General features: G+C 46.1%; 1 protein-coding gene across 5 annotated transcripts in view; it reads right to left on the bottom strand.

The window, feature by feature from the left end:
• Positions 1-15954, bottom strand: part of EVL (Enah/Vasp-like) — a 149975-nt gene that overhangs the window by 73366 nt on the left and 60655 nt on the right. The window contains exon 1 of one of the 5 annotated variants that reach the window (XM_003988023.5): positions 1680-1830. The exons of the other annotated variants lie outside the window; for them this stretch is intronic. Within the exon in view, the coding sequence (XP_003988072.2) occupies positions 1680-1690 (11 nt within the window). The 5' untranslated portion in view covers positions 1691-1830. Of the gene's footprint in view, positions 1-1679; positions 1831-15954 lie in introns of those variants that run through there. 5 annotated transcript variants of the gene reach the window in all.

Here is a 15954-nt window from a genome sequence, read left to right as displayed (position 1 = left end):
TCACCAGACAAGTCCTGCCCGGACCCCTGGGCTCTGGGCCCCCACTTCCTGGTGTGTGCACCTCAGAGCTGGACTCCTCAGGTGGCTTCCAGACTTCAAAAGCATCATCGCCAACAAGACACTCTTTTTTCCTCAAAGAAATAGGGAGGGATACTTTAAAAAGATGAAAGAGACTTAGTTTGGATGAAGTGGAGGGCAAGAGGCCTAAAGCACCGCTAACCTGAATGATCTACTGTGGATAGGCTTATCCTAAGGGCCTTTCAAGATGGAAAATTCCAAGACTCTGACAATTTTAAAAGACCTTTAAAAACCCGTGTTGTTTCCTCCCGTTCACTTCCGACATACCTTCCTGCAAGTGGCGGTTGACAGGCCAGAGTGAACGGCCTGAGCTATTCACACTGTACCTCACAGCTGAAAATGACTTTGGTCCCTACCCACTGTGGACGTTCACATGCCTTTGAGGTGCAAGTATTCTGTTCTCCACAGCCCCACCCACAAGTCCTTTAAAGTTATAGGAAAATCACTAACATGACAGAAAACCCGCTGCAAAGGAGCAGCAATAAAGCCAACCATAAAGAGGACGGTGTGTTTTCCTGGCCCTGGCGACTCTGGGCCTGAAGGAAAGGATTCCGGCGGCCTGGCCAAGGCTGCGACGCCCCCTCACCAAATCCCCTCTTCTGCTGAGCGGGAGTGTCGGCCAAGATCTCCTTACTGTGGGGCCGGTTTTATTAGCTCACTGTAAAATGCTGCCACAGTGCCTGTGCTGTGCCCTGGAAAAACCGCTAGGTGCGGCCATCCCTCCTCTCCCCGCCACACACGACCCTGACCGGGCGGCACGACTTTGCAGAGGCTGGGCCTCCTCACCCACAAAACAGGAGTGATGCTACCGCCCTGATCAGCCCCATGCCACCGAAACAGCATTTTGGAAACTGAGAAGTACTTTGTGAGGTAAGGGATTATCATTTTATGCTAAGACACAAACTTATAATGAGTTTAATCAAGTCAACACCAAAACCCCCAGACGATAAAACTCCTATCGCCTACAGTCTTCCATGGGGTCACAGGCTGGGGAGTGCCTCCCCATCTTTAGAGAGAGCAGTCATGATCCGATGGGAACAGTGTGGCCTGGCTGCCGCCCACCCAAGAGCTGAGCAGCAGGTCTGAGTGGCCGACGGCCTAAGTCAGTTGCCACTCTCTCAAGCAGGTCAGGAGTGTGCTCGTCAGTTGACGAAGTTTCTCTTACAAAAGGAACCTCGGCGCTTCCCTATTTGCCCCAGTATTTAGAGAAAACAATCTGAATGTTTTCAGGCCATTCTGGAGAGAGGAGCCAAGGGCATCAGAGCCAAACCCGGACCCCGTTAGATCGTCAAACCCCTTCTATTACCCGAGACGGGTGTTTGACCTCTGAGGAGCGCTTTCAACACAGAAGCCATTAAAGATCACAGACAGTAAGAGACACGGGCCCATGTAATGACAGGCCAGCAGATGAAGAGTGGATGGGCTCGGTCACGAACTTGCTGGGTGGCCCTGGGTAAGTCCCTTGTCCTCGGTCCTCGGTTTCCCCATTATTATAGCAAGGCGATCCGAGATGATTTCTGTGGTCCCTTCAGCTCTACACCGTTATGATTCTAGGTCTCCTCCAGACACTCTTCTGTCCCCTTTTTGGTCCCCATACTCACCCCGTGGCCATGGCTGGAAGGCTTTAGCACAGGGAACCCTGAGGAGGTGAGTCCTGTACTCCACAGGCTCTGCCGATCAGAGGACCACAGACCCTCGGAGGGCAGCAAACTTGATTTTTAGACTCAACTTCAAACCAAACAGGAAAAGGAAGCTGAACCAGAGACAAAGGGGAAATAAACCCCAGTTACAAACTGAAACCTAGGTAGAAAATAGAGAAACAAGAGGCTCACAGTGCAGAGCCCCAGCAGCGTGGGCGGCCAGGAGCCACCGCCGCCTGAAACTCGCAGGCCTCGCAGGCCGGGGCCTCAAGCCCCGAAGCACTTCCTGCGAGGGCGCAGCGGCAGGCTGGGCGCAGGGCCTGCGGTGGTACTGGCTGCCCCCCAGCTCAGGGCCTCACCGCTCGGCCTCAGCCACCTGAAAGGTCTGGGCCCGGGTTCTCCCACCTGCCCTAGAAAGGGGAGGTCAGGGCGGGTGGCTCCCTAAAGGCTTTTATGAAAAGGCCCCGAGAAAACTCAGAAGTATCCTCACCGATCCTCTGGAGGACACAAGGCTACATGATGATGTTTTAACAGCTGCTAAAGGTTTAATATTGACCTGAGTACCCGTTTTGCACCTCTGCTGGGGAGACACTTCTGACGGGGAGATCTCAGTTGGCAGCTGAGGGCCTGCGAGGAAAAGAAATGTGTGGGGAACACAGGAAACCTAGCCCTGCTACTTGTTCGTCAAGAGGCCCTGGGGCTTCAGTTTCCTCAACTGTGTAATGGGCTAATGACCCTTACTTTGCGTGCCTCCGCCTGGCTCTCGTGGAGATAAGGTCCATTCCCAACCCTTGGTTCCAAATTAACTGGGGCCGCAGAGAGGCCTTGTCCCAGAACCAAAACACAATCACTGAAAAGCTAACGACCAAAGGTATTAAGATGTTATGACTGATACAGCGGGAAACAGCTGCACAGAGCAGTGTAGGAAGAGCAGTTCTAGCCGGACAGCTAAGCTAGAAAGTACTTTGAAGGTTGAAAATGTATTTAAAAAAAATTAAAAAAAAAATTTTTTTTTAATGTTTTGATTTATTTTTGAGAGAGACAGAGACAGAATGCGAGTGGGTTGGGGCAGAGAGAGGGGGAGAATCCGAAGCAGGCTCCAGGCTCCCAGCTGTCAGCACAGAGCCTGATGCTGGGCTCGAACTCATGAACTGTGAGATCATGACCTGAGCCGAAGTCGGACGCTTAACCGCCCGAGTCACCCAGGCGCCCTGAAAATGTATTTTAAAAGGCTTTCAAAGATACACATTCCCTTTTGAGCACTGCTTTAGGTGCAAACCACAAGTTTAGATATATTTTGCTTTTCATTTTCCTTTAGTTCAAAATATTTTCTATTTTCCCATATGATTTCTTTTATCTATAGCTTATTTAGAAGTATTTTAATTTCTAAATATTTGGTGTTTTTAAAGTATCTGTTATTGTTACTTATTTCTAATTCTATTGTGGTCAAAGAACGTAATTAGTGTAACTTTTTGTTTTTCCTGGTATGATTTCAATCTTTTTTTTTTTTAAAGAGGGAGGGGCAGAGAGAGAGGGAGAGAGGGAGGGAGAGAGAGGGAGAGAGAGAGAGAGAGAGAGAGAGAGAGAGAGAGAGACAGACACACCCCGGAGCAGGCTCCAGGCTCTCAGCTGTCAGCACAGAGCCCGATGTGGGGCTCAAACTCACGAACTGTGAGATCATTACCTGAGCTGAAGTCAGCCACTTAACCAACTGCACCACCCAGCGCCCCTGATTCCAATCTTTTAAAATTTACAGAGACCTTTTTCATGGCCCAGCGTGAAGTTTACCTTGGTGAATGTACTATGTGCACAAGGACATGTATCCTAAAATTGGGTATAGTGTTCTAAAAATGGAAATTAGGTCAAGTGTTGTTCAGATCAAAGTCCTTACTGGTTTGCTGATTTGTTTTTGTCTAATTGTTCCATCAACTGATGAGAAAAAGGTTTAACATCTCCAACTGGTGATCTGTCTATTATTCTCTTTACTTCTGCGATTTTACTACATGTATTTTGGAGCTCTTATCGGGGTACCTATACTTTCATGACTAAAATATCTTCCTGATGATCTGACCCTTCGATTGGTAGGAAATGTCCCTCTTTATCACTGGTAACCGTTTGTCGTTAAGTTTACTTTATCTGGCCTTAACGTAGTTGTGCAGGTTCTTATGCTATTTGCTTGGTGTATCCTTCTCCATCCCGTATGGTTTTCTGTCGCTGCTGTAGAAAATTACTGCACACTGACAGTTTATAATACAAATCTGTTATCTCAGTTTTGTAAGATAATAGGTCAGAAGTCCGACGTAGATCTCACGGGTCTCACTGAGCTAAAACCAAGGTGTTGGAAGTGCTATATTTCCCTCTGGAGGCTCTAAAGGAGAATTTCCTGGCCTTTCTCAGCTTCGAGAGGCCACCTATGCTCCTTCCTCATGGCCCCCTCCTCCTCCTACAAAGCCAGGAATGCAGAACCACTACAATTCACCCTTCCAATCTAACATCTATTTTTGACCAGAGCCAGGAAAGGTTCTGCACTGTGGTCGCTTCTTTTGGCCATATCTGAGGGGTCTTTTGATGGGGGGGGGGGCTTTTATTATTTTCATCCTTATTGAGGTATAACTAACAAAAACTGTATATACATATAAACATATCATTTATCTACATTTGAGGTGTATGGCTTGATGTCTTGATATATGTACACATTGGGAAATAATCGCCATGGTCAAGCTAACGAACATGTTCATCACCTCACACAGTTACCATTTTCTTTTTTAGGTTCTCCACTTTTAACAACCCATGGGATTAGACCAGCCCCCACTGGATAATCAGGATAGTTGCCTCATCTCCAGATGCATAACTCCGATCATATCTGCCACCTAAGTGGCGTAACTTGCCTCATCTCCAGATGCATAACTCCGATCCCTTTTGCCACCTAAGATAACATGTTCACAGCCTGGGGATTAAGGTGGGATGGTAGCATTACTCTGCCCACTACACATCCGTTTACTTTCAGCCTCTTTTACTTTTGTATTTAAAGAGTGTCTCTTATAGACGGTATACAACTGAGCCTTGCATTTCCACCTGGTCTGACAATCTCTATCTTTTAACTGGAATATTTAGTCTATTTACATGTAATTTATTGACATGTTTGGACATAGGTCTACCATTTTGCTGTTTTCTGTTTGTTTCATCTGTTTTGGTTTCCCTGTTTCTCTTTTCCCACATTCTTTGGGATAAATTACTTTTTAGAATTCCATTTTAATTTCTCTGTGGACTTTTTAGCTATCCCTCTTTACATTATTATTATTATATTAATGTGTATTTTGAGAGAGAGCACGTGGGCAGGCAGGAGAAGGGCAGAGAGAGAGAGGGAGTGAGAGAATCCCAAGCAGCCTCCGCAGTAACAGTGCAGAGCCCGGTACAGGGCGCACTCTCACAACTGTGAGATCATGACTTGAGCCAAAATCAACAACTGGACGCCTAACTGACGGAGTCACCGAGGGGCCCCTTCATATTATTATCTACAGGTCTTTCTAGGGATTGCAATATACATTCTTAACTTTGTACAGTATACTCAGAGTTACTGTTGTGCTACTTCCTGTAAAGTGTTAAGTACACAGCGATCACATAAATGCACTCCCATCCTTCATGGGACAGTCATCACATGTATTACAGTCACAATACGATGTTATACATTAATATATTTTTGCTTTACACAGTCATGTACACATCCACATATAAATATATATATTTCACAAGAAAAAGTCTATTTACTTATATACTTATCCTTTCAAGTACTCCTCATCCCTTCCTAGACATCTGAGTTTCCATCATTTTTCTTCAGCTGAGGAATATAACGGCAGGTATACCACTACAACAAATCCTTTAGCTTTCTTTTATTTGAAAAGCACCTTTATTTTGCCAACACACCTGAAGGTACTTTTTTCTGAATAGAGAATTTTGAGATGTTTTTTTTCTTTTAGCAGTTAAAAAAAAACACTGTTCCACTGTCTCTGACATCCATGGTTTCTGATGAGAAGCCAGCCATCATTTATGTCATCATCCTCTGTATATAATGTACCATATTTTCCCTGGTCGCTTTGAATATTCTCCTTTTCTCGGTTTCCAGCAGCGTGACTATGATGGGCTTAAGTGTGGTTTTCTTTGTATTTATCCTGCTAGGCGTTTGCTGAGATTCTTGGATATGTGAGTTAAGGTTTTTCAGCAAGTTTGGGAAGGTTTTGGTAGTTATCTCCTCAAGCATTATCCTTCTGCCCCATTCCCTTTCTCCTCTTCCTCAAGGATTCCAATCACACACATTTAGCCCTCTTGGTATCATCCCCCAAAGTCACCAAGGCTCTGTTAATTTTTCCCAATGTGATTTCCCTGGTTTTTAGATGATTCCTATTGATCAGTATCCAAGTCCACTAACCCTTTTTAATACAATCTCTGAGCCACTTTTGTGGATCTCATCCAGTGAATTTTAAAATTTCACCTCTAGTACTAGAATTCCCATTTGGTAAATTTCTTTTTACAATTTCCATTTCTCTGTATGTCTGCTCACTGTATCCATCTTCTAAGTCTTTGAGCATATTTGTAACAGCCACTTGGAAGCACCTGCCTGCAAATTCAAACTTAAGCATCACTTAAGGGTCTACCGATTGCTTTTCCCCCTCACATCTTCTGGCTCTTTATATGTTCACAAATTTATGACTGCATGTTAGACATCGTTATGACATGCTGCAGAGTCTGGGTTATACTGTCTTCCTTTAAAGGTACTCAATTTGTCCTAGCAGGCAGGTAAATTACTGGAAGATTCTTTCAGTGCGACCAAGTGTGTATTAATTCTTTCTTAAGTTCTTTTTCCATTTTGAACTTAGCCCTAGGGGGTAGCCCTTACTCAAGGGCACCACCCTCACTCCTAAGGTATGGCTGTTCTGGGGTCTCAACTGAATGCCTGAGGTGCTCAGTGAGGTCTCTTCATTAAGGCTGACTAGAATCTCCAACACATCCCAGCACTGCATGAACTTGGGCATCATCATTCAGTTCTTAGCCCTTCTGCAGGCCTCCTAGACCGTCTCATTCTACACGTGCATAGCCGGCCAGCCCTTAGCCAGCTACCCAAAGTGAACCCCTACACAAAACTCTGCTATCCCTGCTCCTACCACGAGGCTTCCTCTTCTCTATTTCTCTGCCCTGCAACATTCAGCTATTTCAGAAGCCTGGAATTCCAATATGTATCTGCCTTCTGAGCTCATTAAGATCACCTTTCGGCTGGAGCCCCACCACTTTGTGCCAAAACCAAAAAGGAGTCCCAGGCAGAAAGCCAGAGCCACTGTGGGGCTTATCAATGTTTCTGCACTCAAGAACTGGAGTCCTGTGCTACCTGTCAATGCCTGAAAACAGCAAGAATTTAGTATTTTATGTGAATTTTTAAGTACCCTTATATTCAGGTGCTTCGTACATTTTGTTCAGTTTCACGGGTTTTTTGTCAAGAGAGCAAGTCCGTGATCATCATGCTGTCGTGGCTTGCAGCAGAAGTCAATGATGATTATGAAACTACCAAAGGGTACTCTTTTTCATTTTCTGAGCACTTCCTGAAGATGTCAGCCTGAGTGTAAACATCTTCACCGTGAGAATGCGCCTTTCACCTCCATCCTTCCTCTCCTCTGTCCTCCAGTCATATGACAACTGTCTTTTCTCAGTTTCAATAAGTAGATAAGCAGGAAGAGTGCACCTTCTGAGGGCATTCTTTTAACTCTGCCGTCTAACTTTGATAAGGCACTTGTGCAAAATTATGAAGAATAAGAAATGTGGAAAGATTTCTGGCCAGGGTGTTATGAGATATGGATTCGTGCCCATGCTTTCTCACTGATACACCATACATCCTTGGGCATTCACTTCTCTACTCTCAATCCCGGCCTCCTCATCTGTTCAATCAAAGGACTGGCCACGTTAATAACTATGAACTGCAGGTACAGCACCAATTCCTAAATCAATCGTGTCAAGGCAATAGAAAATGCTAGAAAAATAGGATAGGAGCTGTTAACGTCTGAAGAGCAATTCAGTGAGTGTTAAGAAATGTCCTGTTTGAGGGGCGCCTGGGTGGCTCAGTTGGTTAAGCACCCGACTCTTGATTTTGGCTCAGGTCATGATCTCGTGGTTCGTGAGTTCTAGCCCCCCATTGAGCTCTGCACTGATGGCGGGAAACCTACTTGGGTTTCTCTGTCTCTTCTCTCTCTGCCCCTCCCCCACTCATTCTCGTTCTCTCTCTCTCTCAAAAATAAACTTAAAAAAAAAAAGAGAAATGTCTTGTTTAAGGCAGCACCTTAGAATGTATTACTATGAATTGAACTCAGCACTTAGTACACTGTTTAGGATGTAGTAGGTACAGGGTAAATGTTAACTGCATGATGAATATATGAATGAGTGAGTGAATGCAAGGAAAGGTCACCAAATCTCACACAGGATACTAAATGCTAAGGCATTTGGCTGTGCATCTTGAACACAGTAAATGCTCAGTAACCGACAACTGTATTGACTTGGATTTGAAAGAGTGTTTTCCATGTGTCTAGATCCCAATAGACAGCAGAGTGACTGATAACAAATCAGGGAGCTACACTGAAGGGCACTGTACTTAGGAGACTGAATTCAAAGACTTGTGCGGCTCGGGAAAGTTATCTAACTTTTGTGGCTCTTAGTTTCCTTTTCTGTAAATGGACTGCTTTCTCTTCTACTCTCTCTTGGTAGGATGTTTGAGCATAAAAGGGTCTTTGACTAAGAAACATAGAAAAAAATCTGCTTTATTATACTGGTTTTTCATGAAATTTGTGCTTTAAAAAAAAGAGTGTTCTGATAGGAAGGTCCTCGCTTCCTAGGAACGGAGAAGAAGGGGGTGGAGAAATGGCTACAGAGAATTAGTTACCACCACTGACACAGGAAAACCTGTCGGCAAAGCTGCATGACCAAACGCAATCAAACCTGGGTTTGCCCTTAAGATGCACCTCTTCGGTCAAGTGTTTACTGAGCCCCCACGATAGACAAAATTATTCCTGCTGTTATGTTTCTTCTGCATTTTACAATATTACCAGTTTAATTGTCACAGATGCTTGTTCTTTAGGGAGGGGCTACCTGTTTTATTCTTTTATACCCAGCTGTGCTCGGCACAATTCTTGGTATCCATACTGGGTGTTCAGAATGTTTGTTAAACTGTTCTGCTGAAGACCGGTACTCAGGAAGTACGTGAATTACTGGTGTACAGAGAGGATACTGATATGGTCTGGCTTTTCAAACGTCAGCATTTGCAAAGGGAACGTTTGCGCCGAGAACGCAATACCAGGGTGCTCTGCCCCTACAAACTTCTATCCCAACCGAGCTCCTGGCCAAACTCATCTGCAGCATAAATAGACATCACCAGCCAAGCCAAACGAACGCTCCAAGGAAACAATGATGAACTCACAGGGGAAAATTCTAACATCTCTATTATATGCTTGCACTTATTACAGACCTGGAAGAGAAACAACAAATGAAGCAACCTGTGATATATAATAAATATAGATTTGATCTGTGTCCTAGTTTCTGGCCTGCAGCTCCCCAAACCCCTGGAATCTCCAAAGCCTACGAGCAACGGGAGCATCTTTTGTTATATTTGGTCTTTGTCCTCGCTTCCTGAACTAGATTCAGTGTGATCTAAGTGAAACGGGCACCTTCTGTTATTCATAACAACCCACACATCTGGTGTTGGAAGCGAAGTTGTGATGTGGTGATGTGAGAGTAAAAGAACCACAGAAATGAGTTTCTTCTTTGGAAGACCTATACCATGGGAAAGAGAATTTTAAAATTTAGTAAGTATAGGGGCGCCCGGGGGGCTCAGTCGGTTGAGCATCCGACTTCGGCTCAGGTCATGATCTTGTGGTTCGTGAGTTCGAGCCCCGTGTTGGGCTCTATGCTGACAGCTCGGAGCCTGGAGCCTGCTTTGGGTTCTGTGTCTCCCCTGTCTCTGCCCCTTCCCCACTTATGCTCTGTGTCTCTCTGCCTTAAAAATAAATAAAACACTGAAAAAAATTTAGTAAGTGTAATAAATGCCAGTGGAGAGATAAGGAGAGATACTTAAAACATGAGGTGGGAATAGGCAACGAGGAAGAAGAACCAAGTGATTTTTTTTTTTTTTTGGTTATAAAAATATAATTGTTGGGGAACCTGGGTGGCTCAGTTGGTTGAATGTCCGACTCTTTATCTCAGCTCAGGTCATGATCCCAGGGGATGCTTCCTAAAAAGGAAGTAGTGACACGGGCTATGACGTGAATGAACCTCGAACACATGATGCTAAGTGAAAGCAGCCAGCCGCGAAAGGACACACGTCGTATGACTCCATTTCTAGGAGATACGCAGACGAGGCAAATTCGCACAGGACACGGATTCGTGTTGTCGCAGGTGGCGGCAATAATCTGTGCCCGGGTCTTAGTTTACGAAGGTGCCCGAGTGACGACGATGCTGCGGAAAGAAAAGTCTGATGCCACTCGCAGCTCCCCTTAAACAAGAGGCACGGTGTTAGGCACCAGCGTTGCTGGGGGGCAGGGAAGAGCGAGGGGGAAGCAGAGGCCACAGCTTTTCTCGGGGTTTCTGTGGGAAAGGCAGAGCAGGGGGAGCAGAGCTAAGTGCTAGTTTCAATAATTCCAGCAGGCTTGAGAGGACAGGGGCTGTTCCCAGTTGTCTGGGGTTGTTTGGGGCAGGAGAAATCCCGGCGTCGGGGACTGGGAGCCTGATAAAGGAGGTGTTGGGGGTATGGACTGGGATGGGCTGGTCTGTCGATGAGAAGTGGCCCCACCATCAATTTACTGTCTACAGGAATCCGCTAGCTCTGTGAGGGCTCTCTCCCCGGCCAGCAAACCCCACCCCCCAAGATGTCAAAACCTCAAAAATATATTTAATGGCGGTGGGGGGAAGGCATGGGAAGAGACTGCTGAACGAGTATGGAGCTTCCTTTAGGGGGGGATGAAGATGTTTGGAAACTGGAGCGGGGCAATGGCTCCACAGCGCCGTGAACGTACACGATACTGTGGAGTCGCAGATTGAAACGGCTTTAAAAATAGTTCAAAAAATCGGGGGAAGCAAAAATCTAGTGAAGTTTTCTATTGCCTGAGGTTTAATTGTGTTTGATAAGAATGATAATGAAAACCATTTTTAAAGCAAGTGTACCTATAATTCAGGACAAAAGTTCCAGATACACCAACGTTTGTAGGCGTGGGTATGAGTCTATGTGGGGCAGAGGAAGGGAAGAGAGTGTGGATGACCGAGCGGGCCTGAACCTCGAGAAGCCTTAAAACGACGACAACGAAAAAGAAAGATAAGCACGGGTCACAATAGGTTAGGAGGTGCGGCCAGGAGAATGAAGCAGAGCGTATGGCTTTGAATTCAACTGAAGACAATTTAATATATACATCCAGAAGGTGAGGCAGGAGGAAAGAAAGGGAGAAGAAGCATTTTAAAAATACAGGAAATATAGAATAAGACAGAAGTAAGTGCTATTACTCTCAACTCCTAATTTTTTCTGCTTGTGTACCCTCTAGGAATATTTAGGAAAATTATGTATCCTATTGCATATTTTTTTTAGGTGGCATCTATAATTCTTCCTGGTAAGTTTAGATGGTTGCAAAGGACTTAACGTTTGGAAACATTATATGTGGTACATGTACATTAAGTACGTTAAATTTCTAAATGCAATTTAATATGTGAGCTTAAGCTTTTTTTTTAAGATTAGAAAAAAATTTTTTAAGTGTCTGTTTTTGAGAGAGAGAGACAGAGCACGATCGGGGGGGGGGGGCGGGCAGAAAGAGAGAGGGAGACACAGCATCGGAAGCAGGTTCCAGGCTCTGAGCCGTCCACACAGAGCCCGATGTGGGGCTCGAGCTCACAAACCGCAAGATCATGACCTGAGCCAAAGTCGACACTTAATGGACTGAGCCACCCAGCACCTCTTTAAGATTTTATTTTTAAGTGATCTCTACTCCCCCATCGTGTAGAGATTACACAGGCTCAAACTCACAACCCTGAGATCAAGAGTCACACACTGACTGGCTGAATCAGCCAGGCACCCCCTAAGCTCTTTCAATTCATGAAAACGGTCTGTCATGAAACATAACCGGCACAGCCTGTTTACTCAAGCTAGGCAGCCAACTCAGATTGACTTGCTATCAGAAAGATTCCGACTGATTTTCCAAATCAAACATGCTTATACACTTCAAAGTGAGAGCATACCATCTCTGAAGTCTTTTAAGTTAAAAAAGTTTTTTTTAGGGGCGCCTGGGTGGCGCAGTCGGTTGAGCGTCCGACTTCAGCCAGGTCGCGATCTCGCGGTCCGTGAGTTTGAGCCCCGCGTCGGGCTCTGGGCTGATGGCTCCGAGCCTGGAGCCTGTTTCCGATTCTGTGTCTCCCTCTCTCTCTGCCCCTCCCCCGTTCATGCTCTGTCTCTCTCTGTCCCAAAAATAAATAAACGTTGAAAAAAAAAAATTTTTTTAAAAAAAGTTTTTTTAAATGTTTATTTATTTTTGAAGGAGAGAGAGACAGTATGGGGGGGGGCGGGGGGGCAGAGAGAGAGAGAGGGAGACACAGAATCTGAAGCAGGCTCCAGGCTCTGAGCTGTCAGCACAGAGCCCGACCCAGGGCTCGGACCCACGAACCGTGAGATCATGACCTGAGCCGAAGTCTGACGCTCAACCGACTGAGCCACCCAGGCGCCCCTAAGTTTTTAAGTTTCTTTGTTTTGAGACGTGGGGAGGAAGGGCAGATAAGGAGAGAGAGAATCCCAAGCAGGCTCCCTGCTGTCAGCGCAGAGCCGGACATGGGGCTCGATCTCATGAACCGAAATCAAGAGTCAGACACTGAACTGATGGGGCCACCCACGCGCCCCACGTCTTTAATTTTCAACGGACAACCCGACAGACGAGGCGTGGCGCTACGCCGTGACTTGATGGCCTTGCTGAAATGAAAGCTGCCCTCTTCCACGTTCCCCAGGGCTGCTTCCTCTGCTCCCAGGAGACTCTCCTTTGGGGCCAGTGCACCTCAAATTAGTCCTCTGTTTGGTCTGCTGAGGGCTGGGTTAGCCTGAGGCAGTAAATCTTCCTAAGATTTGGAAAGGCAGGCGACGTGCCCGTCTGCTCGAGTGAGAACAGAGGAATTCTGAAAGGTGGCGTGGGGAAAGGGAGCCAGCACCCCACAGGCACGCTGGCAGACAGACCCAAGTCAGCACAGAGTACGGATGGAAACGGGGGCTCCGGAAACGGATTGCTTCAAGCCGTCCTTGCCAGGGGAGCCCCAGGAACACACGTGGCCCGGTTTGAAGGCAGCTGTACTCATGTGACAGCAGTGACCCGCCTACCACAAACTGGTTAAAAATCACCAGTCAAGAGACAGGGACTGTGGGACACGACAGAAAACAAGCACCAGAATTGTGCAGTTTACGCAAGACAGTTCAAACGAAAAGATAATTCAAGATGGAAAATTAAGGCATGGAAAAGTCGTAGGGCAAATCTAAGTAAAAGAACCCCAAGGTAGCAATTCTGATACAAACACAGTTTAAGGAGAAAAACATGATTGAGGATCCAGAGAAATACTAACTACTAAAAACGATAATCGTGGCCATGTACGTATGTAATATAGACCCAACTCTGCAATGTAACTGAAAAATCGGGGGGGGGGGTAGTAGTTAAAAAATAATGCTAGTGAAACTTTAAAAATACCTGATTTCTTAGATACTTTTTTAAAAAAGAGAGATACAAAGTAAAAAAAAAGAGGGGAGGCACAGGCTCCCCGCTCAGATGGCTCTTGTTTTAGGGCTGTATTTGTTGAAAGGTAGGGAACTCAAACCACAGGAAGACATAGAAGGTAAATTAAGGCCCCTCTCCTCCCCCGCCGGCCCCCTCTCTCCAAACAGAACCCTTGCGACCACCAGCCGGGGGGCGGGGGTGGGGGTGGGGGGGTGCCGTAGGTCCCATTATCCCAGTCCGGTGTTGCTTCTGCATCCCCTTCAGGGGGATGAACTAAAGTCAGTCTGGCTTCGGACAAAGGGACTTGAGCCCTCTTGAGTTTGGACATGACATCTCGAGCAGCGGTGCATGGTGCTGTGATGTGCGTGAGCCATGGAGGCCAGGCAGGGGGAAAGACGCTGGCCACAGAGAACCCCTCAGTGATTCCTTTCACGACATGTGTGCAGAGCAGGCAAATCCGTGAGAACTGAAGCAAATCTGTGGCTGTTTAGGCCTGGAGAGTCCAGAGGGTGACTGCCACAGAACTTGCTTCTGGGGTGACAAAAAGCACACCGCAGTCATGGGGGCACGACTCCATTCACTAAAACCACTAACTGTGCGCTTCCAGTACACAAACTCTATGGTATATAACATATCTCAATGAAGACATTATTAAAAAATGCTCCAAATGCAGACAAAAACATGCTTTCAAGTGGGCTATGAATTAATGGCGGGGGGTGGGGAGGGGGGCCTTTGAGATTGTTGGAAAAAATCATCCCATCAACTTTGCCCCCTTCAGAAACCAGAGTAGAAAGGACACCTTCCAGGGTGACAATTGTAAGTTATCTCAGCTTTCCAGAAAGTGGAGAGAAAACACGACAAAGCGAGGGCCCTCCTGAGTGCAGAGGCCTCCCCAGAACACAGTCTCCAGAACAGACCAGAAGTCTGTGGACTCGACCCGAGAATTCCTCATTTCTCAAGCCGCACGCACACTGAGGACTCTTAGGTTGCCAAACCTCTGCCTCCTTTCCATGACTTCTAATGGTTTTACTGAGCACTGGAACAGGACACCTGGCTAGATTTAGTTAACTACAAAGAAAATAAATCCAGAGGAACATAGTAACGGGAAACATTTTCATCATTCAAATTACTGGAGCTTTCTTGTTGGTTTCTCAAAACTTTTGGTTGCATTTGGTCTCAATGTAAATCATTTCAATGAATCCAGTACCTGTACAGATCTGTGTCGTCGTCGCACCCATCCCTCCCCCACCTCCCTGTAGCTAACCCCGAGTGGCCGCACCTGCCCCCCACCCCCAACCCATATACCCCTAGCAGCCACGGATCTGTTCTCCAGCACAGTCCCTTTCTTCTGGAGAATGCCACGCTAAATGGAAACATATGGGATGTAACCTTTTACGATGGCTTCTTTCACTCAGCAAAATGCCTCTGAGACTCATCCAAGTTGTTGTGTTTATTAAACAATTTTTTTCTTTTTTCGTGTTTGCAGGCTAGTGTCGTATTGTGTGGCTATATCACAAATTGTTTACCCATTAGGCTGAAGACCATGAGAGTTGTTTGGGCCATTATAAACAGCCACACACACGTGTACAGGTTTTTAGTGAGTGTAAGTTTCCATTTCTGTGGGTTAAACGTAGAGTATTAGAATTGCTGGTTTACGTGTTTATTTTTTTAAACGTGAATACATGCTCTTTCACTTTTTTTGATGTTTGAGAGAGAGAGAGCACAAGTGAGTGCAAGCAGGAGGGGCAGAGAGAGAGAGACAGGATCCCAAGTAAGCTCTGTGCTGTCAGCGCAGAGCCCGACACGGAGCTCAAACTCACCAACTGTGAGATCATGACCCGAGCCGAAACCAAGAGTCAGAGCCTAACTGAGCCACCCAGGCGCCTCTTACGTGTTTAGCTTTGTAAGAAACAGCCCAACTGTTTTCCAGAGCGGCCGTACCATTTTCCTCCCTACCAGCCACGTAAGGAGCCAACCAGCACCTGGCATTGTCAGTATCGTCTGCGCTTCAGCCGTTCTAGTAGGCGTGTGGTCACATCTCCTCGTAACTCGCGGGTCTCTTGTGGCTGGTGGGGCCGCGCATCTTTCCACGCGCTTGTCTGCCATCTGAGTACCACGCGTCTGCTTAAGACTTTTGCCCACTTAAAACAGCAGGACTGTTTTCTTGCTGTTAAGTCTTGAGAGTTCTTCATACCTTCCGAAAACAAGCCCTTGCAACGTGCAAATCTTCGCTCCAGATCTGTCTCCTGTCCTTCCATTCTCCTAACATGGTCTTGTACAGGGTGACAACTTTTAATTCTCATTTAAGTCCAATCTGTCTTTTTTAAAAAATATTTTATGCATGGTGCTTTTGCTGAGATGCACGTGAACCACTTGCCCAGCCTGGTCGTCATGAAGACTGCCTTGAGTTTTCTGCCAGCAGCTTTGTGGTTTGACATTTAGATTTAGAATCCATTCAGAGGTCACTTGGGTAGGAG

The sequence above is a fragment of the Felis catus genome, chromosome B3 (assembly GCF_018350175.1).
Source record: "Felis catus isolate Fca126 chromosome B3, F.catus_Fca126_mat1.0, whole genome shotgun sequence".
Lineage (NCBI taxonomy): Eukaryota > Metazoa > Chordata > Mammalia > Carnivora > Felidae > Felis > Felis catus.
This window is presented reverse-complemented; position numbering and strand designations above follow the sequence as displayed.